This window comes from Geotrypetes seraphini, chromosome 7, assembly GCF_902459505.1.
Source record: "Geotrypetes seraphini chromosome 7, aGeoSer1.1, whole genome shotgun sequence".
Taxonomy (NCBI): Eukaryota; Metazoa; Chordata; class Amphibia; order Gymnophiona; family Dermophiidae; genus Geotrypetes; species Geotrypetes seraphini.
Window position 1 is genome coordinate 20,203,852 of NC_047090.1, and position 25,082 is coordinate 20,228,933.

The 25,082-nt window shown below is 44.3% G+C and overlaps 1 protein-coding gene across 3 annotated transcripts in view; it reads left to right on the plus strand.

Moving 5' to 3' along the window:
- MANSC1 (MANSC domain containing 1) overlaps window positions 1-25,082 on the plus strand; it is a 43,028-nt gene that overhangs the window by 12,850 nt on the left and 5,096 nt on the right. For all 3 annotated transcript variants that reach the window (XM_033952207.1, XM_033952206.1, XM_033952205.1), the window contains exon 4: window positions 6,228-6,368. In XM_033952207.1, the coding sequence (XP_033808098.1) occupies window positions 6,228-6,368 (141 nt within the window). The remainder of the gene's footprint in view (window positions 1-6,227; window positions 6,369-25,082) is intronic.

Consider the following 25,082-nt stretch of genomic DNA (forward strand, 5'->3'; position numbering starts at 1 on the left):
ACACATAGAACAGACCTGAATGTAGCTTCTAGTTCATTGCAAAGGGAGGTGTGCAGCTGCATAATGGTGACCTCATTGTGAGATCATCAAGGTGCACCTGCAAGGTAGAATGCCACAAGTAAAAGACGGGCTGGGAGTTGAACTCACAACCTCTGCAAGATTAGCACAGAGCTTTTACTCACTGAGCTACACCACCTTCCACTCCAGTTTTTCTGATTCCCCTGTCATATCATAGCTTACATATCACAGTTAGCTGAGACAAAAGACTAGTAGCTCAATGGCTTAAAGCACTGCTTTCATTGTCCCAAAAGCCAGAATCTCAAGTACAGTTCAATAAATGTGACATGGAGTCAAATACTGCTGTTTTTATCAAATGCAAACTCCACTTTTGAAATAGATTGCTTCTAGTATTGTTAATGTGCTGTTTGAGATCAAAATTAGATTTGATTGGTCTGTAGCTTGTAATTTTTATTAAAATGAGTATTGTGTCAGCTGAAGTACATGAGGGAGTCGAACCCAGACCAGGCTCACACCCCAACCTTCACAATAAGCCATAAAATCATAGCAATTCAGGTTTGATTATACTGTTCCTTTTAGGCTTCGTTACGGCAGTAGCTACGGCATGCTTGTGGCTCCATAGCAGAGCGCCCGAAGCACGCCAAAATGGCTACAGTTAAGTATATCTTAAGCTGTCAGGGTAGGAAACTTCTCCCCTGACTGAAAGAAGCCATTTCTGGCTCACCAAGTTAAGGCACCTCGTTGCACCTTATTCATCTTTTCCAGCTCTCATATAATCTCATTTTCTCAAATATTAAGCTGGTTGCAGGCTGTGAGGCAGGAGACATGCCAGCTACCCTGTTTGCCACCCCCTAAGGGCCTCCCCACTTCTCTCCTTTGCAGCCTGGGCCTCATGGAACACTAGATAAGACAAAGGTCAATGTGACAAAGTAGCTGAAGTGGTACTTATTAAGGAAAAAGGTGAAAAATGGTTTAAGATTTTTATTGCAGTATAGGAAAGCAGCATGCAAGTGTAATATCAGGCAATTGCAGTTCGATGAGATGGATGACAGGTATGCAGAGTAAGCCACTCCTAGGTCCAAGTTGTTGCTGTGGTAGAATTGTTTAAGGTCCTTAATCTGCTCCTGGTAGGAGAAGGCAAGCTGTAGAAAAAGGAAAATGGATTGAGACAAATTAAGAGTTTATTGGTGAGTTTTAGGCTCTCTTTTACAAAGGTGCACTAAATCAATGCATGCGCTACCTGCTAACGCATCCATAGGGCAATATGCAAGCGTTAACATTTAATACACGCTAACGGCACCCTAAATGGCACCACTTTAAGCGCGTGGTAAATCTTAACGTGTGCATGTTATCCTATGCACGCGTTAACAGCGCATGAGTTCATTTAGCGCACCTTTGTAAAAGAGCCTAAAACTCACCAATTGACTGTTCTCTCAGAAAATCATCAATAACTACACCCGTCTGAAGGAAAAAAAGTGTGAAACATGTTAGTATTGTGAAAATATATATAATTCATCACAAGGGCAAACAAAAGTTGTAGTACATCATTCTCACCTATTCTTTCTGTTTTAGTATTTGAGCTTTGGCCAGGTGCAAGCTGGTGTGCTGAACCCAGTTTGAACAGACCTGCTCTGGCCTCTGGGAAACACAAGGGGAGTCATTAGACACTCTGGGAACCTGAAATCAGGAGAAAAGGAGGAAAATGTTAGACATCTGTGGCAAAAATAAAAAGCAGAAGTCTTGGGAGAATATGTCACACCACAGTCTCAGAATAACAGCTAGAATGAACAGAAGCACAAACACTGTTCTCTTTTTATAATAAGGATGCCTAACAATTATGACTCTAAAAATATTTACCTTTAGTTCTATGAGGAATAGCACTGCTATAGGTTCCACATATTCATGTAACTTGCATATACATTTTGCTGGCACCAGAGTTTCAAACAGCATGGGTTTTTTTTTTCAGCCAACACTCCTGGAACCAGTTTTTATCATCACTAATTCTCAGACCTGCTAATGACCCTGTGGAATGGAATGGAGAGAGCTGTGGCAGATATCGGGGGGACAAAAAGTCATCATAAGCAATAACACAGAATGGGAGTCCAAAAGAAGAAATCAGTTCTGCCTGAGCTTTTATCTAATAAAGACACCTAAGTAGCTAGCAATATATCATTCTCACCTGGATTTGTTATCTGAGCTGGTAGCAAGGAGTTCCTTGCATAGGTGCAGCATAGTCACCTGGAAAGATGAAAAAGGTTAGAAAGACATCAAAATTGCATAGTACTATAGCTGCTAATGGTCCTGTGAAATGGAGAGAGTTGTGGCAGATATAGGAATGAAAATGTTAAAAGATAATCAAGAAAAGTAAAGTCTCAGAAATCAGCATAAGCAGTAACACAGAATAGGAGTCCTAAAAGAGAAAATGTTGCTCTGGTGGACCTTCTTTTACTAAGCACACCTAAGTAGCATCTGACGTCATAGGCACCGTTAGGACTTCCCACCAGAAAACTTTCAAATCTGATTTGGCATGCTTTGTGTGTGGTATGGCCAAACACAGCTGCACTGACTTTTAATCATTTCCTTCACTTCTCAAAGCTTTGACAAGAAGCCATTTGTCATCTGCTTAATCTGTAGAGGCTCTGTTGCCAAATTCTAAACAAAGTTCCCTTTATAGCTCTGTGCCTTTTATCTTCCATACGTCAGGGGTTCAAGTCTTGAGTGCGGTTAGCAAATATTTGATATTCATTTTTCTACCAGAAAACCTTCAAACTCGTCAGCCATTCCTTTGCTTAAACATATTTGAGTTGATCTTTAAAATGATCTGCAGCAATTCTCAGTAGCATGTTCTCTCGCATCCTAAACCCCCTCCTCCATCCCAACACACACTCCTGAAGCATGAAACCACAACCAGCCAAGCTGAATATACCAACAGGAATGTCTCTAGGGTACATCTCAAAAACATGTACCATCCTTCAATATATGTCCAAGCCCTCTGAAGTTTTAGTAAACTCATACCTGTTGCCCTGTGCGGATATTGCATAAAAAGAAATACATTCCAACCACAATGGCTTGTAGCTGAGAGCAGATGAATGTATCTGATGCATCTGTGCCTGAAAACTGCAGAATGCTGATGAAAAACAGCAAAGTCCACCACTTATGAGAGCTGTTAGTATGCTGTTAAAATGAGTGAAGGTGAGGGTGGGATTTGAACCGGTGAACTGGAGAGGATAGACAAGATGCAACAAGGCGCTTTAACTTGGTGAGCCATAAATGGCTTTACTCTGTCAGAGGAAAAGTTTCCTCCCATAACAGCTTAGGATGTCCTAGCCATGGGAAGGTGAAAATAAATTTGCCTGGAAAGGGAAATGTGCTGATAAAAACAGCAAAGTCCACCATCTAGACCACAGGTGTCAAAGTCGGTCCTCGAGGGCCGGAATCCATGAGATCTATGTGCATGCACTGCTTTCAATGCATATTCATTGGGGAAATCCTGAAAACCCGACTGGATTACGGCCCTCGAGGAGGGACTTTGACACCCCTGATCTAGACCCTCTTATGATAGCTAATAGGAAGCTGTTAGGAAGTTGTTAAAATTAGTGAAGGTGGGATTTGAACCAGTGAGCTTGAAAAGATGGACAAGGTGGTGAGCCACAAATGCTTTCTTTGTGGTGACTGTGATATCATTCCTAAGCATATGATAAATAGGCAGGTCAGTCAACTATGATATGATAGGGCAGTGAGATCCACTTGAGTAGAAGCTGATGTAACTCAATGTGTTAAAATCCTGTGCTGATCATACAGAGGTTGTGAGTTCAACACCTAGTGCATCTTTTAATTGTGGCATTCTACCTTGAAGCTGCATCTTTTTTTTAAATTCTTTATTCAGTTTTAACTCTTGCATCAAGTGTACAAAATTCAATCAAATAATTCGTACAAATCACTTGACATTCTAACAATTATTGTCAAATGCATATAAAAAAGACCCCTCCCCCACCCATCCCATTCACAATGAGGTCAGCTTTGTGCAGTTGCACACCTCCATTTTCAAGGAAGGAAAATGCATGTTAAGGTCTGTATCTGTTTTTTCTATTTTTAAGCGCTGAGAAATGAAGTAATGTGTGCAGTAATGATATCTTTTTCATGTTCTTTCTTGGCTCTGAAGAAAGCTGATTGCAGCACTGTTTGGTGAGAAAAAAGGGAGTTCTTTTTAAGCAGAAAAGCCAAAGGTGGTGTAACAAGTAAATCATATTACTATTTGGGCAGAAAAGTACTATGTTTTCCATGCAATATGTTTATATTGATTGATGTGCTCTATTGATATGGTGGCTTATTAAATCTATTAGGATGGGAAAAAGAGGGAAAAAATGATTCCTGAAGTCTATGTAGAAAATATCATTTCGGAGGCCCAAAGCACATCTATGTTCTGCACATAGAAACCCGAGTTCAGCCAAGCAGAAACCACATTTAGACCAGCTTTTCATTCGCCTACAATTTCCACAATGTTTAGATGCAGTCTGCCACCCAACTAGTGTCTATCTGGTGCCTATCCTTAACCACGCCCACGTTACACCCTCTTCTACATACTTGGGCATGATTTTTCCAAAATCTTGTGTCTACCTAGCATCTATCTCCTGACAACGCCTACCTGACACCTAACTCCATCTAAGTTCCAATTAACGCTTGTTAAAACTCTTAAATCGAACGCCTAAACCACACCTAAAGTTAGGCGCAGTTTACAGAATGCTCCGACTCTGCTCTGATGCTCATAGGAATTCTATGAGCGTTGGAGAATTTAGTGCTCCGGGCTGTGGTAAAAACCTCTACGGCAGCTTAGTAAAAGGGGGGGGATAGTAATTAGGACCGATGAAGATCTAAGCTAGTCACAAAGCTGAGTACAGTAGAATCTCAGCTAACTGGCATTCAATTAACCAGCACTCTCAACTAACTGGCAAAAAAAAGATTGTCTCCTGTGCTCCTAAGACAATGTCCAAAGTGGTACTCCTGACCTAATAACTTCCCCTCCCTCCCTCCAGCTCCTGAAGCATCACGGCAGCCACCAATCTCCCTCCCTCCTCCCTCACTTACCCGACGATGTAGTGGCAGAGGAAAGGCCCTGCCAGGGCTTGCTAGAAACTTCCTGTTTACTGGTGCTTCTGCTCACCGGATGCCTCTACAGCATCAGGTGAGGGAGGGAAGGGGGTTGTCAGGATTGGCTCTGCTGCTTTGGGAACGGAGGGAGAGAGAGGGTTGTCGGGACCAGCTCTACTGCTTTGGGTAAAGGAGGAAGTGAGGGTAGAGAAGGTGGAAGAGAAAGTGACCAAGAAAGAAGGGAAGAAGATGATGGACCTACAAGTGGGGATGGGGTGATGTTAGTGTAAGGTGGGAAGGGAGATAATTTTTACATTAACTCTCAAATAACCAGAAACTACAGTTATCCGGCATCTACCAATCCCTATAGGTACCAGAAAACTGAGATTCTACTGTACATTATGTGAAAAGAGTCACTACAGATGTCCTTATTTTGTAATAGTGATGATGCTCATATTTATTTTCATTTTTAAAATCTTTTTTATTGAAATTTTAACATAAGAAATTACCTAAGGAGAACATGCTGAAGAAATGATACATAATCATAGGTGCAACAGTGAAAAATAAGCACCTACGTATATATGAAGCCATGAAGCGGGAAATTAGCAATAAGCTCTTATGTAGACCCATTAAGTTGAGCATAGCACATTCATCAAAACTAGTAAGAGAAGCTTTGGGTTATATTATTGCTTTATTCAGAATGGCCATAATACCTGGAGCTTACATAGAAGATGTTTTAAGTCTGAAAACAAGGAGTTACAATAGTCCATCTTAGAGAGGACTGGAGAATAAACTGTTTTAGAGCCAGGAGACAGCAACTACTGGAAGATTAAGGAAGGGTCATGTCTTAATCCCTCTAGTGGTCAGCTGCTCATTTGGACCAACTTTTTGTAATTTGGATGTGACAAATAGATCTATATAAAAAATATCCTTGGGCCCTCCCTAGTCCTGCCCTTAACATGCCCCCTTATTTTTTTGGATGAACTGCAATGTGAAACATCCACATTTTGACTTGCCAAAATTGGGATTTGGACTTTTTTTAAGGCATTTTGAGGCATCCATCTGTTTTGAAAATGAGCACTAATTTGATTCTTATGCTTTACTGTCTGGCTTTATTTCAGAGAACAAGAATTGTAACTTCATGACATTTGATACTCAAAAGGCAATAAACCTTCCAAACTGTTATCTGTTCTATTGTCCCACGAAGGAGGCCTGTCCCTTGAAATCATCTATCGGCCTGGTGAGCTACAAGATTGTTAAAGGTAAAGCAGCTGCTGGCGTTTAGGGTGTAACTTTGTAACAGAGCACCTATAAAAGTTTCTTTTAAAAAATGCTTATTTTAGAAAGATATCAATATTTTATAGTCCAGTGTTCTCCCCAGGGCCTTTTAGCCGGGCGCTCCGCCCAGCTAATTTAGATGACCGCCCGGCTGTCATCTATTGGGAATCCTGCTGCTGCCGCCGCTCAACATAAAAAAAATCCCCCCAAAAAACCATCTCTCACTGGATTGGAGATGCGAACTCATGCTTTGGGGCTCTAAGGTGTGCGTGCTGGCTTCCCTTCTCTTCTCTCTGAAACCGGAAGTTACGTCGGGGGGGGGGGGGTGGAGAAGAGAAGGGAAGCCGGCACGCACACCTTAGAGCCCCGAAGCATGAGTTCGCTACGGGCTAAGGCAGGATACTGGTCAACGACAGATAGAAGCTTACAACTTGCTTCGGGCCTTCCTCGCTGCCGGATCCTGCCTACTTTCTGTTTCCGCGAAGGCAGGACCCGGCAACGAGGAAGGCCCGAAGCAAGTTGTAAGCTTCCCTCCGTCGCTGACCTATGCCTAATGAGGCAAAAAAGTCATGGCGCAAGGAAAGCTTCCCCTTCGCTCGCTTGGAAACTTCACCGCAGCGCAGGATGCCTATGGTGCAGGACAGGACACTGAACAAATCGGACCTCTTACTCTCTTCCACACTGTCCTTCGCAACCTCGCTGCTTAAAGCGTGGTCACCATCTGTTTGATACCAGTTCATCACCGATTCCTCCTCTTCCGTTCTCCGAATCATCATCATGTCCAGGTTATCGCAGGATGAAATATACAATGGCTACCTGACGCAGTTAATCCCGGCCAGATCGGTGGTCGTCTACCTTAACGGGGACCCTTTCTTCGTTGGCAGGAAATTGGTGATCAATGGCAAGCATGTGCCCACTTTTGACACCCTCCTGTCAGAGTTGACTAGGTATGTGCCCGTGCCGCAGGGGTCGGTGCTGCGGATCTTCATGCCGTGCGAGGGCCACCCCAAGTGCACCAATGGACGACATCCTGCCAGGCCACACCTACCTCATAGCGAACCAGGAATCTTTCCGGGAGCTCGAGTACGTGACGTCATTGTGCGAGGGGGTTGCCGGTAGTAGAAGTCAGGTGGACTGGTCTGGACTTGTACGTTTTAGGGGTGTGAGTGACATAACTCCATGATTGATATGACTGATTACTAGTTGACAAAGGGCCAAAATTCATTTGTGGATATGTTTTGATATTATTTTATATTTAGCAATTTGTCACTGGAAAAAAAACTATGCAGGTACAGTAGTACTGTGGTATTTTTTCCCCCCAGGATTTGAAGTTACTGTAAAGTTATTTAAAGTTTGTTTAGCTCTTGGTAGGATAGTAATTGTGAATCATTTCTAACCAAAATTTGTATGTCTACTCAGTAAACAGAGACGTTCAAGATGCTGAGTGCAAAAAAAAAGAGAGAGAGAAAACTTTAAAAATGGTGAACATGTGTCATATGACTATAAAGGAGTGAAAAAGCTAATATAAGGGGCCTGTATGCAAAAACGTAAATAGAGAAAATAGCTCGGTTTGCATCTTGGAGATAAGGATTTTTTTAATTGAAAATGCAAAATTATGCCAAAATTTCTGGGATGTGGTCATTCGTCCCCCTTCCTCCCAGCAGGTCTACTATCTCTCCTCCCACACTAGGTCCAACATCCATATTCAGTGGAATGCTTTTTTGTTTGGGGGGGCCCAAAAGCACTGCCCAGGCTCCACCCCAGACCAAGTTGCCATCTAATATAATAAAACCCTAAGCCGCAAGCGTACTGTTACCTGCGTGGTTCCATTTTACGTGAGCTGTAGGGCCCCGCCGGCAAGAGTACGCATGTGCGCTTCTATTCCCTCCCTCCCTCACTATAAGTTTGCCGCCTTCATCGCCCCCCCCGTGCACCCTTTCCCAACGCACAAGAACCCCCATTGACCCTCCCACTGTGAGACGCACATATCTCCAGCAGCAGCCACATCACACTAAAGACGCTGCTTCGCGGCCTTCCCATGCTATGATTTCCTCTGCCGACGTTTCTGATGACGTCATCAGAGATGCAGCAGAAGAAATCAGAGCATGGGAAGGCCGCGAAGTAGCGTCTTTAGTGTGATGCGGCTGCTGCTGGAACCGGGAGGTTTGACGGTTGTCTCGCGGTGGGAGGGTCAGTGGGGTCGGCTGCACGGCGGCGATAGTGGCGGGGGGAGAGGGTTCTGCATAGGGGGATAGCTGGCAGGCAGGTTGGCTTTGGAGGGTGCGGGAGGGACAAAATATGGAAGGCAGTGAGGGGGAGCAGGGAAGAGGTGCTGCTGGACCGTGGGAGCAGGGAAGAGGTGCTGCTGGGGGGGGAGAGAGTTCTACTACACAGGGGGATGGCAGGCAGGCAGGCAAGCTGGCTTTGTAGGGTGTGGGTGGGACAAAGTCTGGAAGGCAGTGAGGGGGAGCAGGGAAGAGGTGCTGCTGGGCCAGGGGAGCAGGGAAAAGGTGCTGCTGGGCCAGGGAAGCAGGGAAGAAGTGCTGCTGGACCTTGGGAGCAAGGAAGAGGGACAGGGGAGCAGGGAAGAGGGGCAGGGGGAGTACGGAAGAGGTGCTGCTGAACAGGAGGAGCAGGGAAGAGGGACCGGGGGAGCAGGGAAGAGGTGCTTCTAGACCGGGGGAGCAGGGAAGAGGGACAGGGGGAGCACGGAAGAGGTGCTGCTGCACAGAGAAGTGGGTTGAGGGAGGGAAATGCTGCTGCTGCACAGGAAAATGGAGGGGGAGGGTATGCTTCTGCTGCTACTGCACAAGGAAGTGGAGTGGGGAGGGAAATGCTGCTGGTGAGAAAAGGGCTGGGGCTGAAAGGGAAAAGATGGGAGAAGGGGGCTGGGGGGGTAAAAATGGGTTTGGAGCTGGAGCTGGGGCTAAAAATAGGGGACATGTGAGGGAAAGAGGCTTTACTAGCACCCGTTAATGTAACGGGCTTAAACACTAGTACTAATAATAGTACTAATTGTAAATGCCATTTCTTCCATTCATTTTTCACATACTCACAATATAATCTTATTAATAACACATAATGGTAACCACAGAATTAAACTACACACAAAGCACACTCTTTTACCTCTCCCCACCTTGCACAGCATTTCTTCCTCTCTCCTCCACCCCCATGTGCAAAGTCCACCATCTCTCTCATTCCTTCCCTTGCTGCAAAGGGAGTGAGGAAAGAAAGATAGAGGGATCCAGGGTATATCGCTCCAACTCCTACTGCCACATCCAACATTTCTCCCTCTCTCATCCCCCCCGGACTGTGTGCAGCATCTTTTGCCCCTGCCCACCAGCCCCATGCCCAACATTTCTCCTTCTATTACCTCTCTCCAGAACCATGCGATATCTCTTCCTCCATTCCCTCCACCACCAGGTCCAACATTCTTCCCTCTTGCATCTGTCCCACTGTTCCCTCTCCACCACCACATCCAACATTTCTCCCTCATCTCTCTCTGCCTTACTTCTCTCCCACCAACATGTCCAACAATTATCTTCCTATGCCCAAAATTCTTCTCTTTCTTCCTTTCCCCATGTACACCATCTCTTTCCCTCACACCCATGCTTAACAATTTTCCCTTTCTATTCCCTCCTCCACCTCAGCATCTCTTTCCTTCTATCCTTCCATCCTATGTCCCAAGTTCACGCCCCTTCCCTCCCTTCCTTCTGTATCCCTCCCTTCCTTCTGTATCCCAAGTTTGTGCCCCTCCCTCCTTCCTTATAGACTTTGTCTTAAGTTTGTATCCCCTCTCTTCCTTCTGTGTCCCAACATGTCCCTCTCTCCATTCTGTGTCCCAAGTTCATGCTCCCACCCTCCTTCCTTCCTTTGTCCCAAGTTCATGCTCCCTTCCTTCTGTGTCTCAATGCACCCCCTCTACCTCCCTCCCATGTCCCAACGTGTCTCTCTCCCTCCCTTCTCTGTCCCAAGTTCGTGCCCACCTCCCAAGGGTGTGTTCTGTGTTCTGGCCAGCTCTTAAGACATGCAAGTAGGCCTTCTCCTTTCCAGCTGCACTTCTTTCTTCACAAAGCCACAAGCAGCAGCAGAGTACTGGTGTGCTGGCTGTGCAGCTTCCAAAAGGTGTGCGGCCACACAGCTTTGAGGGAACATTGCTTTATTCTTTTTCACTTTTTATCTAATCAACTTTCTATCTCCTTCTCTAATCCCCTAGCTTTCACATTTCTCATCCCCTTTTCTCTGCTTCCCATTACCACATTTCTACCCTCATATAATCATTATTCTGATCACTCATCTTGACAATTCTCTCACATTGATCCACCATTTCTAGCATTCCCCTCCTTATCGCTTACTCTGCCTTCATTTCCTTCCTCTCTGTCTTTCTCTCTTCCTCCCACAAGTCCAACATCTTTCTGTCCTTCCACTCCCTCCTCCCAAATCTGACATAACTCCTCCCTCCCTCTTCTGGCCCTAATCCATATCCTTTCCTTGTCTATCTTTCCTCTCCCTTCTCTGCTCTCCCTGAGTCATCCATCTCTCCCTCCCCCTTCTTCCCTTGAATCTTTTTCCCCTAACCTGTTTTGCCCTCTACACCAAATCCATCTCTCCCTCTCCCCATTTTACCTTCTCCACATCCATTTCTCCCTCACTTTCACCCCTTGTACCATCTGACCCTGACCCCCCTCTGCCTTTCTCCATGTCCATTTCTCCCTCTCTTGCTCCCTCTATGATCCTCCAAATCCATCTCTCATTGTCCCCTTTCTACCCCCTCTTCCACCTCTTCCTGTTTTCCTCCTTCCCTCATTTGAGTCTACCATCGCGCTGACCAGCATTCCGCCTCCCCGAAGTCAATTCTGATGTCGGAGAGGAAGTTCCCAGCCAGCCAGGCAGCGATTAGCTGGCCCAGAACTTTCCCTCTGACGTCAGAATTGACGTCTGGGAGAGGAATGCTGGTCGGTCCAACGCTTCTGCAGGGAGAGCTTGGGGCAGCGGTGGGGGACGTTGGGGAGAGGAAGGCTGATTGGCCCGGTAGATTGGGACAGCAACACGAGTCTATCACGGAGCCCGGGATGGGCTCTGTGATCGACTCATGTTGCCTTCCTGATCTACTGTTTGACTTATTGGTCACCCCTGGTCTAGAGTTTAGTTTAATTTTTAATCTTTTTTGTTTTCCTGTTATTTTTATTTATAAATTTAGATTGTTAAACTATTCTGTCTTTCCTTATAATATAACTATAATACTCATTTTCTTGGATCTAAATTTTTTTTTTTCCTTTGCCTTCAATGTTCTTTACTTTCCATGGGGTACTTTCTTTTATTATATATCGCTGTAATGTTAGTAATGTCTTCTCTTGTATGTTTACTTAGATTGTAAGCCTGTTCCGGGTAGAGAGTAGCTCAGTACTTATATTTAGTATAGTTAAACTGCTTAATACCTATATTCAAACTGTATATCAAATGCAATAAATCCAATCCAACCCTGTTGCTTTTATTTTTAAGTATTAGTACGTGTCTGAATAGGAAAATAAATAATGGAAGGTTTGATACTGGCCAGTAGTTATTCGGAATAAGAGGATCTGCATTACTTTTTTTCAAGGGTGGCTTAAATGCTACTGGAACACTGCCTAAGTATCAAACCTTAAAAACGAAAGTCATATTGAGCATTGGAAAATAATTAATAACAATTAACTAATAAAAATAGTTCACATTTAGTGATCTTTTTACTAAGGCATGCTAGCTGTTTTAGCACACACTAAACGCTTGAGCTACTTTAATTCTTTTAGTACAGTTTGCAATGTGTGTACCCTCCCTAGACCCAGAATTACAATGTGAACCTACCTCATACTCAGAAATGCGTGTACTGGGCCTGGGGCGAGTACACGCATTTCTCAGTATGGGGTAGGTTCACATTGTAATTCTGGGTTTAGGGAGGGTACGTACACACATTGCAAACTGTACTAAAAGAATTAAAGTAGCTCAAGCGGTTATTCCCCCACAGGTTACACACATTTCCGAATCTAGAGTAGGTACACATTGTAACTCTGGGTCTAGGGAAAGTACACAAACTACAATTAGTACTACAAGGGTCCATGTAGCTCAAGCGGGAACAGCCCCTGAGAGACATAGCAAACATACTACATGGAGGGCTATGTACGTCAACGCCCACAGTTTGGGCAACAAGATCTTGGAATTAGAGACTGAAATGAGGAACGCTGACCTAGATGTGGTGGCGATATCTGAAACCTGGCTCACAGACTCCCACGGATGGGACATGGTCATACCAGGTTACAACTTACTTCACCAAGACAGGGAGGGCAGAATGGGAGGAGGGGTAGCAGTATACACTAAGGATGATATTAAAGTCACCAGAATCACAGGTATCATGTACACAGGGGAATCCCTTTGGGTAAATTTAGCCAGGGGGAATGACAAATGCCTGTGTCTTGGCGTAATATACAGACCCCCAAGGCAACAAGATGACTAGGATATGGAATTAATCGGCGACATAGAGAATATCACCTTACGTGGGGATACAGTGCTGTTAGGTGACTTCAATATGCCGGATGTGGATTGAAACACACTTTCCTCTGCATCCAGCAGCAGCAGGAGACTATTGAACTCTATGAAGGGAGCTAAACTGAGGCAACTGGTATTGGAGCCAACAAGGGAGCAGGCAATACTGGACCTGATACTTACCAATGGCGAAAGTGTTACAGAGGTCTCAGTGGGCGACACGTTGACCTCCAGCGACCACAACATGGTATGGTTCAATCTCAGGAAGGGTTTCGCCAAAACTAACACATTGACCAAGGTCCTTAGCTTCAAGGACACCAACTTCGAAGGCATGGGGAATTTCATCCATCAGGCACTATAAAACCGAGCAGTAACAGATAACGTAGAAGAACTGTGGTCAACTCTGAAAGCTACCATTCAGGAGGCAACCAACCGCTATATAAAATCAGTGAGTAAATGGCGCAGGAACAATAAGCCACAATGGTTCTCTGCGGAGATCTCGAACCTCATAAAAGAGAAGAAAAGAGCGTTCATCTCTTACAAACAATCAGGGACTCAGGACTCTAGAGAAGACTATTTGGCCAAGGCAAGAGCCATCAAAACAGCAGTTAGAGAGGCCGAATTCCGAATGGAGGAAACTTTAGCAAAGAACATCAAGAAGGGCAATAAATCCTTCTTCAGGTATATTAGCGACAGAAACCGAAACACAGGCGGGATAGTACGCCTTAGGAAACCAGACGGGGGAACTATGTGGAAGCTGACTCGGAAAAAGCTAAATTGTTAAACGAATACTTCTGTTCGGTCTTCACCCGCGAGGATCCGGCCCTCAGCTACAGAAAAAGGATGTATCAGTAGACCCGTTTAGTAATTTCACGTTTACGGCAAGCAGTGTCTACTGTGAACTGTCTAACCTCAAGGTTAACAAAGCAATGGGGCCAGACAACCTACACCCCAGGGTGCTCAGGGAGTTAAGGGACGTCCTGGCGGAACCATTATCCGCGCTCTTCAATCTCTCCCTTAGTACAGGTAGAGTCCCGTTGGACTGGAAAACGGCTAACGTCATTCCATTCCACAAAAAAGGTTGCAGGATTGAGGCTGCGAACTACAGTCCAGTGAGCCTCACATCAATAGTGAGCAAACTAATGGAAACTCTAATCAAATGCCAATTGGACATGATCCTGGACATGGAGAATCTACGGGATCCCCGTCAACATGGATTTACCAAGATTGGAGATCCTGCCAATCCAACCTGATCAGCTTCTTTGACTGGGTGACGGGGAAGCTCGATGTTGGAGAGTCCATGGACATCGTATACTTGGACTTCAGCAAAGCATTCGATAGTGTACCACACTGCAGGTTGTTGAGCAAATTGAGTTCTATAGGATTAGGTGACACATTGACAAAATGGGTTGGAGACTGGCTTGGAGGTAGGCTTCAGAGGGTGGTGGTGAACGGCACCCCCTCCGAAACGACGGAGGTGATCAGTGGAGTGCCGCAGGGCTCGGTCTTGGGCCCGATCCTGTTTAACATCTTTATAAGGGACTTGGCTGAGGGGCTTCGAGGTAAAATAACGTTATTCGCCGATGACGCCAAACTATGTAATATAGTAGGCAAGAGCACGATGGACAATATGATACACAACCTACTCCTATTGGAGCACTGGTCTAGGACCTGGCAACTGAGTTTCAATGTCAAAAAATGCAGTCATGCACCTTGGCAGCCAAAATCCATGCAAGACTTACACCCTTAATGGCAAGATCCTAGCAAGGACTGTAGCAGAACGGGACTTAGGGGTAATCATCAGTGAAGACATGAAGACTGCCAATCAAGTGGAGCAGGCTTCATCTAAGGCTAGACAGATCATAGGGTGTATACGTAGGGGTTTCGTCAATCATAAGCCTGAAATCATTATGCCATTGTATAGATCCATGGTGAGACCCCATCTGGAATACTGTGTACAATTCTGGAGGTCTCATTACCGCAAAGATGTGCTGAGACTGGAGTCGGTCCAGCGAATGGCCACCCGGATGGTCTCTGGACTCAAGGACCTCCCATACGAGGAACGGCTGGATAAGTTGCGGCTATACTCACTCGAGGAACGCAGAGAGAGGGGAGACATGATCGAGACGTTCAAATAGCTCACGGGCCTTATCGAGGTAGAAGAAGATATCTTCCTTCTTAAAGGTCCAACGACAACAAGAGGACATCCATGGAAAATCAGGGGCGGGAAATTGCACGGTGACACCAGGAAATACTTTTTCACCGAAAGAGTGGTTGATCGCTGGAATAATCTTCCACTTCAGGTGATCGAGGCAAGCAGCGTGCCTGATTTTAAGAAGAAATGGGATCATCACGTGGGATCTCTTCACAGAGTTAAGTAGGGGAGGGTCATTAGGGTGGGCAGACTAGATGGGCCGTGGCCCTTATCTGCCGTCTATTTCTATGTTTCTATCCATAAACTATAATAGACACGTTAGCGTTTAGCGTGTGTTAAAATGGCTAGCAAGCCTTAGTAAAGAATCTTTTCATTTTCCCCACCACCAAATTTCCCCATCCCACCCCAACCGGCTACTTTTTCATGCCACCCGGCTGGAAAAAATTTCTGGGAAGAACAATGTAGCCCAATTATTTTATTAAGTATAGGTATTAAATCCTGCAGTACTATAAAACCAGCGCTTGTCACAACATCAATCGAATCTTTTCATGCTAGTAACGTTTTTGTACAAACATATTCAGACTTGGTAGCGATTCTTTAGTAATGTTTTTATACAAACATATTCAGACCTTGGTAGCGATTCATTTCATATGAGGTTCTCTGCCTTATAACTCGCTGGCATTGTCATCAATCTAATGTTGCTCTTTTTATTTATCTGCATTACTTTATGCTTCTATTTAAATTCTGTGAAAGTTAAAACATTCTGTGGCTCATTTTCAAAGCCTTAAACACACAAAGTACCATAGATTTCTATGGTACTTTGTGTGCCTAAGTGCTATGAAGATGAGCCCCTCTACCAACTTATCTTTCTTGGCATTACTGTGTTGCTTCTCTACAGACCCAGCCAAAATTAGCCTTGTTTCTCCTGTGCTACACCAGTGTTTGTTCCTAGCAACAAGAACTGCATTCTTCAGCAATTCATGGAAGAGGGGAGCACAGGAGGGAACTGGGGCACACACATTTCCTCTCCCTCCTCATACCTTTTGCTGGTGGGGTTGCTGAAGTCCAGCCAATCAAATAAATCCATTGCCAAAGCTACCTCTTTGTACTGCCTCAAGGCCAAAAAAGTTAGTGCGGTATCTCCATGGGTACACAAACTAAGCATGCTTGGAGAGTGCAAGTGTCAGTGGCTGGAGGTGTACCCCACCAGCCATTGAACAGGTATTGCAGCTTTTGGAGGGGGCATGAGACAAAGGGAAAGAGTTTCACCAATATCTTCCTTTCTCCTGCCCCCCCCCCCAAGGTCTAATTCTCTCTCTCCCCCTCTCTCCCAGGTCAGCTTGCTTAATCCTCTCTTCCACACAGTCTGGCATCTCCTCCCCCCACAGCTTGATGCACTGGGTCCTTTCCCTCTGACTCAACCTGACCCCACCTAGTCTGAAAACAGAAGTTAGATAAGAATGAGGCAGGCCAGATCAGAGGGAAAGACCTGGTGCAGATTGCAGGCAGCCTTTCAGAAGGGCTGCTACTGGCTGCATGGCCAAAGACTGGCTTAATGTTAAGCTGGGTGAGGGGGCGGTATCGAGCTGCAGTGGGGAAGAGATGCCGGACCATTTAGAGAAGAAGGCAAACAGGTAGAAAGTGGGCTGCAATCATAATTAATAATTGTGTTAATCGCAGTATTAACAGCAATTAACATTAAGCCTTATTATTTTATAAAGGCACAGAGGCAAGTCCAGTAACAAGCAAATTTCTGCCTGTTTGTACACGGCAACTCTGCCAAATAATGCCCCTTGAGAATGCCTCTATGTATATCATGTAAAAATAGGCAGCGGTTACTGTATGCCCCTTTTTTATGCATATATAGCACCATTCAGTTTCAGGTGTATAAAACCTGCTTTTACATGCAATAAATGCTTTGTAAAACCTTAGTATCTTCAGAGCTGGAGAATCTTTGTTTTCCAGGAAATTTTGATGCTGTCCTAATTTTGTTTTAATGCATGTAATGTCCTGGAGTTAGCGAGCCATCCATGCAGTAGGATAGAACCAGGGCTGAATCAACTTATCTTGAAATTCAGCTAAAAGAAAATCCTTCAGAAAGTGGAAAAAGGATCAGACTGAAAATAATAGGAAACAGCATAAGGAATGACAAGTTAAATGCAAGGTACTAATAAGGACAAAAGAGAAAGACCTTAAAAAGAAGATTGCGTTGGAGGCAAAAACACATAGGGCCTCTTCTACTAAACCGCGCTAGCGGTTTTAACACTGGAAGCCGCGCTGAATGACCCGCGCTGCTCCCGACACTTATAAGAACTCTGAGTGTCGGGAGCAGCGCGGGCCATTCAGCACAGCTTCCTGTGCTAAAACCGCTAGGTTTAGTAGAAGAGGGGGCTAGTAAAATCTTTTTAAGTTATATTAAAGCAAGAAGCTGGTAAAAGAATCAGTTGGACTGCTAGATGACAAAGGGGTAAAAGGGGCACTCGGGGAAGACAAGACCATAGTGGCGATATTAAATGAATTCTTTGCTTGGGTCATTACCAAGAAAGATGTGGAAGAGATATCAGTATAGAAAATCCTACTATTATGTGTCAATGAAGACCATAAAAACGCATCAATGTATGGAAATCCAAATGATTGTGTTTACTCGCTAATCCTATACTCAAAATTAGTAGCCAAAGGGAAAAAGGTTTTAAGTGCTCACTGGTGTCGGATGTTAGATGAATCTTTGTGAGCTATCATTTGTCTTTTGAGAACTCTTTATGTTCTTACTTTTGTTTTCTTCTTTTTAATCTATTTACTTTACTCTTTATCTTTTATTTTCACTCATTAGTCGCTACTAATATAGCAATTTTCACTGCATGTTAACTGTTTAGTTACTTAGCTTTAGCTGGGAGCTTGTGGGTGGACAGCTAGGACTTTTATTTCAGCCTAGACTTAATTTTCTTTCCAGAAATGATATTCAATGCTGATGAATCAGAGAAACTGAAACACATCTCTAAAACTGGAAGATGTACTAGGGCAATTTGACAAATTGAAGACTAGCAAACTGCCTGGATTGGATGGTATATATCCCAGAGTACTGATAGAATTGAAAAACAAACTTAGTAATTTGTGATTTATCTTTAAAATCCAGCAGAGTGGCTAATATAAATACAATTTTTGAAAAATGTCCCCAGAGATGATATGGGAAATTATAGACCAGTGAGTGTTAACATTGATGTTGGGCAAAATGGTAGTATAAACATAAGCATGGAATAATGATACGACATCCTTTTCTGTGGCGCAGTGGTTGGATCTACAGCCTCAGCACCCTGGGGTTGTGGGTTCAAACCCCGCGCTGCTCCTTGTGACCCTGGGCAAGTCACTCAGTCCTCCATAGCCCCAGGTACGTTAGATAGATTGTGAGCTCACCGGGACAGATAGGGAAAATGCTTGAGTACCTGATTGTAAAAACCGCTTAGATAATCTTGATAAGCGGTATATCAAATCCTAATAAACTTGAAACTTGAACTTGATTTAACCAGTTTTTAATCCAGTCCGTCACTTTAGGGCCCATATCAAGGGCACTCAGTTTATTTATCATCTGCCTATGTGGCACCATGGCAAAGGCTTTTCTAAAATCCAAGTACACCATATCTAGCGCCCCTCCCATATCCAACTGTTTGGTCACCCAGTCAAAGAAATCAATTAGATTTGTCTGACAAGATTTGCCTCAGGTCCTGCAGTCCATTCAGATCTAGAAATCTCACTATCCTCCACTTAAGAAGTATATCCATTAGTCTACTCACTACTGAGGTCAGACTAACTGCCCTGTTATTCCCAACCTCCTCCTTACTTCCACTCTTGTGCAGAGAGACCACATCTGCCCTTCTCCAGTCCTCCGGGACCATGCCACTCTAAAGAAGCATTGAAAAGATGAAATAATGGAGCTGCTAGAACCTCTCTGATGGCAGGATTTTCAAAAACCTTTGTTAAAAAGCGACGGTCTGCTAACGCAGTCATTTTGATAGCGAATCTAAAAAAGTAAGACATTTTCAAAAACATTCGGATGCAAATAAGGTCGGTGGATAGCAGCTGAAGATTCGCTAAATTTGCATGTACAGAAAAAATGCTTTTTTTTAATTCTTTATTCATTTTAAATCTTATAACAAGTGCACAACATTACATCATTAAAAACTTTTACAGAACACTTGAAATTCTTTCTATTATCATCATAAATACATAAAAGGTATTCCCTTCCCGCCCACCCTTCCTCAATTATTTCAATCAAACATAACATATAAATATTATAATCTTAATTATTTAATAAAATTTCAGAGCAACCCCCTCCCCCCTATGTATAAATATACTATCAATGGAAAATGATGTCTACTCATTACAATAATTTGCCAATGGCCTCCAGATCTTTATAAAATTATTATAATTCCCTTTCTGCAAAGCAATTACTCTTTCCATCTTATAAATGTGACATAACGAATTCCACCAAAATGAATAACCAAGATTAGTATAATTTTTCCAATTATTGGTAATATGTTGCATGGCGACTCCTGTCATATTCAATAAAAGTTTGTTATTGCTTGATGAAATTTGACTTTTTGTTCTCTTTGACATACCGAACAGAATAGTATCATATGATAGTGCTACATGGTTTTCTAATAGACAATTTATTTGAGACCAAATTGATTTCCAAAAGGTCATAATACAGGGACAATAAAATATTAAATGATCCAATGTCCCATGCTTCCAGATTACAGTGCCAGCATCTATTAGACTTAGAGCTATCTAACTTTTGTAAACGAACTGGGGTCCAAAAAGCTTTATGTATCAAAAAGAACCAAGTTTGCCTCATAGATGCGGACACTGTACATCTCATTCTCCAAGACCAAATACGTGGCCATTGAGATGCAGAAATTTGATGCTTGATCTCAATGCTCCAAATGTCTCTGAGACCAGTCTTTGGTTTTTTATTCATATATCCAGATATTAATTTATACCACCATGCGGCCTGGTGTCCCAGGAAGTCCGCCTGAAAGCATAGGAACTCCAGACTATACTGGTTATTAAGATTTTTCCATTCAGGGAACCCCACCTGAATAGCCTTCTTCAGTTGCAACCATTTAAAACTTTGTGATTTATTAAGACCAAATCTATGTTGCAAGAAAAAAATGCATTAAAAAAACAACAACCCCAAAACACAACCAACAAATGCCCCAGCAGAGGGAGAGAAGCCCACTCTCCCCTGCTGGCAAGTGACCCCTGCCTGCTTCCATCTCCACCACCCCCCTCCTTCTTACTGCAAAGTTGAAGAGGGATGCAGACCCACTCCTGCAAGCTGCCTGCATCATCTAAATGGGAATTCCCCTCCCCAGTGCATCTTGGGATGCACTGGGGAGGAGCCTGACACTCTGATTGGCACAGGTTGTATAAGGCTCCTTCCATGGGAGAGGCTTTATACAACCTGGGCCAATCAGAGTCTCAGGCCCCTCCCCGGATGCATTGTGAAGGGCCTAATACTCTGATTTGCCCAGATGCCTCATAGGAGGGGGGATTCGCCGTTGCGGTACGAGGAATTGGGCACTCCTCCTGCCACGGACATTCAGGGGGGGGCTTCAGAAGTCAATCTTGGGACTTATTTTGGGGTTAGGGCTTATATTACTGTGTCTGATTTCAAGAAAGCTTGAGATAGGCATGTAGGTAGGATCTCTTAAAGAGAGAAAGAGATCATGGTTACTGTGGATGGGCAGACTAGATGGGCTATTTGGCCTTTAACTGCCATCATGTTTCTGTTTTTATCTTGAAAAATCATGCTAAGGCTTATTTTCTGGTTAGGTCTTATTTTCGGGTAGATACGGCAGTAGTAATACATGCATTATACTCCTGACCTACATGCATTTTTCTCTGATCCAAGATTTGAAGTACAGCACCCTTTTTCCCCACTGCTTAAAGCACCAGTATGTGGAGATGAGGGGACAACAGTAGCTGGAGGAGCCCACACTGTGGAAGTTAGCATGGTGGGTGGTATGCTCCCTGTTTGAGAATTTGTCTTGCTTGTTTGTTGAAGGTGTTTCTGTGGTGGCTCATCTATATGAAAGCTTGCCACCTTGTTGTTTGCCAGTCATGCTGGTGCATCAGGTGATGTGTTTTGGTCCTGTTTTGTATTCTCATATACCATGTTATGTTACAGTATATTTGTATACCATGTACAGACTGAGTATGTGTACAGACTGAGTGTTTGTATACTTCTTAACTGTCCTTAGTGATTTTCTTTTTGATCTGACAACTGCTCCATTCTTGAAGCTTTCTTTATTGAATGAGTTGTGGTATAGACAACTTCATTACACTCAACGAATAGTGTCATATGTGGCATTACTCTACAAAGTTGGCATCTGCTCCTTTCAGCTTATGTGGGAGCAGATCCAGGATCCTGCCGCCATAAAACCTCCTCATCTACTCTTGTATTTTGTCCCCTGTTTTTAACAGATCTCTCTCCTACTTCTTTTAACTGTTTCTAGTCTGGTCATTGCTTCAATATTCCTGTGGCCAGAATTCTTGCACCAGAACTCTTCCTGGCTCCAGGTGTCACCTTTGGTTGGTGACCAGAACTGCTTCTCCACCTTAGAGGCTGTAAGTCAGGGGTAGGGAACTCCGGTCCTCGAAAGCCGTATTCCAATCGGGTTTTCAGGATTTCTCCAATGAATATGCATTGAAAGCAATGCATGCAAATAGATCTCATGCATATTCATTGGGGAAATCCTGAAAACACGATTGGAATACGGCTCTCGAGGACCGGAGCTTCCTTCCCTCTGCTGTAAGTGCTGCCTATGCAACTTTCCAGACTGATCCATGGTACAGGATTTGAACTAGGGTTTCTCATAGAGCCTGCAACAATGTTATTGAGCTGCTGAGCAAGCCCTGTCATATGGGATATTATAGTTTTTATCTTATCCTTTTTTCTTTCTAGCTGTGCTCTTTCTGTATCTTTACAGATATTACCATTACAGCTCACCCTTTAGCAATTTTCGTTATCCTTGTTATGTAATGAACTTTGACTCTTGGCTGATCATGTTGCTTCACGTGTAAAGAGCATGAATCATCCATTCCAAGTTTTCCAAACGTGACCTTCTGCATGCAGTAGAGTAGTGTCTCTCAAACTTTCTCGAGCTGGGGCACATTAAAGGTAGTGGCCACGGCTCGAGGCACCCAGCGCGGACGTCGCTGTGACATCACACTGACATCCATGCATGTACAGAGGCCCTTCAGACAGGCCCTGAAATGCCAGTAGGGCGTGCCAGCAGGGAAGTCTAACAAATAGACCAACCACAGACCTCAGAAACTCTACCCTAGACCCACCCAAGCTCTTCTCCATATCCCACCCCCTTTACTAATTGTAATGCAATTTTTTTCCATTCATTTTTCATATATACACAATATAAACAGCAGATATAAATTCTCAAAACTGACACATTTCAATTACTATATTGAAAATAAAATCATTTTCCCTACCTTTGTTGTCTGGTGACTTTATTTTTCTGTGCTTTTAACTATGTTTCCAGGGCCTTCTTATCCATTGACTGTTTTTCTCTGTCTTCAATTTCTGTCTTTCATTCATCTTTGGCATTAACTTAACATTTAATATTTCCATTTTTCTGCTTTCTTCTCAAAATCTATTTTTCCATGTCTTACCTTCCCTTCCTATCTCTCTCTCCTTCCCTTCCTACTTCCATGGTCTGACATCTCTCTCCTTCCCTCCTTCCCCCCCTAGTGGTCTGATGTCTCTCTCTTTCCTTTCCCCCCTTCCCAGTCTGGCATCTCTCTCCTCTCCTTCCCATAATCTGGCATCTCTCTTTACTACCACTACTATTATTATTTCTATAGCACTACCAGACTCCCCTCCTTCCCTTCCATTCCCTGGTCTGGTATCTCTCCTTTCCTTTAGTCATCTCTCCTCCCCTCAGTGTAACATTTCTCTTTCCCTTCCTCCTTTCTGCCCCCTGTAGTCCATCTCCCTCCCATTCCTCCTTTCTCCTTTCTGACCCCCCCCTCCCAGTCCAACATTTCTCCCTCCTTTCTACCAGTTCAACATTTTTTTTTCTCTCTTCCTCCTGCATCCTTCTCCTCTGGTACTCCTTCCCTCCCCCATCCAACATCTCTCTCTCTCTCTCTCTCTCCCTTCATGAGTCCAACTTTTCACTCTCTGCCCTCTCCCCCTTCCCCAGAGTGTAACATTTCTCCTTCTCTCCTTTCTGTTCTCACCATCCATCTCGCCCTCTCCATGAGTCCAACACTTTCTGCCTTCACGCTTTCTCTCTCTGTCCTTGCCCATTCCCTTGTGTGGCATCCCTCCTTCCCACTCCCCAACCCAACATGCTCTCTCCCCATGCACCATCTCACCCTCAACTCCAGTGTGTAGCACCTTTCCTTTCCCTCCCTTTCTGCCAGGTCCAGCAGCACCTCTTATCCCTTCCTTTTACCTCCCCCCTGTCCAGCAGTACCCCTTCCCTCCTCCTCCTGTCCAGCATTCCCCTTTCTCCCTAACCCTCTTCCCCCCTATCCAGAAGTACCACTTCCCCCTTCCCTGCTCCCCATGTTCAGCAGTACCTCTTCTCCCTTCCCTGTCCAGCAATACCTCTCCTGCCTAGCCTAGCAGCAGCTTTGTGTGCTTTTAACTTTGGAACACAGCTGCCACTAGAAGTAGTTTACCCCCGGTTTCATTAGGCAGCCTCGGGGCCTTTGCTAGGCCGGCCCGCATCGCATCATCGAAGCGTGCCGGCCTAACAAAGGCCCCCAAGGCTGCCTGATGAAACAGGGGGTAAACTACTGCTAGCAGCAGCTGTGTGCCAAAGTTAAAAGCACACAGAGCTTCCGCTGCTGGCCCGGGGGTGTGGAGACAAGGAAGACAGGAGTCCCAGCAGATACGACACAGGCGCAGGAGCCTCTCTTCCTGCCCAGTGAGCCGTGGCACACTTAAAATCTCAAAAGGCACAGTAGTTTGCTGTGGCACACAGTTTGTGATACACTGCAATAGAGTATAGTCCACGCATCTGAAGGCCCAGCTTGCAGAATTGTGAGGGACTTCAGACTTGCAACCATTCCCAGGGCGCCGTGGCTCTCGTGAATTTAAAGTTTTAACAGAAACCATTTAATCAGCGTGTTGCATACAATTTCCAACCTTCCATTTATTTAGAAGGAGCAGAGAAAACTGAAAGCAGATAAAGACTATGTTATGGCCTTTCAGTCTATCCATCCATACCATATACAATCCCTTCCTCTCATACAAACAATAATCCTAAAGCTTTATGATTTAATTATCTGAATGAGTTTGCAGAGTGCCTGTGCAGCTCATTCTGTCTCAGTCTAGAACACTGAGCTCCATACTGATTTTGTTCTCTTTAACAATCAATAAGCATAGCTAGCAAGCAACTCAATCATAACAGCACAGAATAACAGACACAATTCTCTGTCCAAATCCATTATTGCTGCTACCTTCTAGTGGTGAAAAAATTGAATTGCCTGCTCTTCTTGCTATTGGTCTGTTGCTCTGAATCCACTTGAGGTATGCATTACACGTTTGGAAATTATTTAGCTTTTTTCTTTTCTTTATATAAGCATTTTTTTGTAGTTTTCCCCCCATGTTTCATTCCTTGTTGAATCCTTCCATGCGAGGTACTCCTGAAATGACGAAAATTCAGCCATCCTGGCCCCCTGGGCGGACGAGAACCAGGGCCAGGAAGCACCTGAGGCTAACAGTCCTGCACACTTGCCATAAGGTCATCCAAACCCTGGCTAAATAAGAGCGACCCTTTGAATGGCAGCATGCTCAGAGCAGCCTTAAATGAAGAATCCCCTGACCACTGGAGAAGTCATAACAATCTCCTAGCAGAAACTGAATAAGCTCCCAGCGTAGCGAAAATATGACAGAGGTTTAGTATGACATGCCCGGGCCACAAAGGAAGCGGCCGCTGCAGCTTGCACTCCTGTCGCAGCAGAATCAAAAGGGCACTTCAAGACAATAGCCAGCTTATGGACC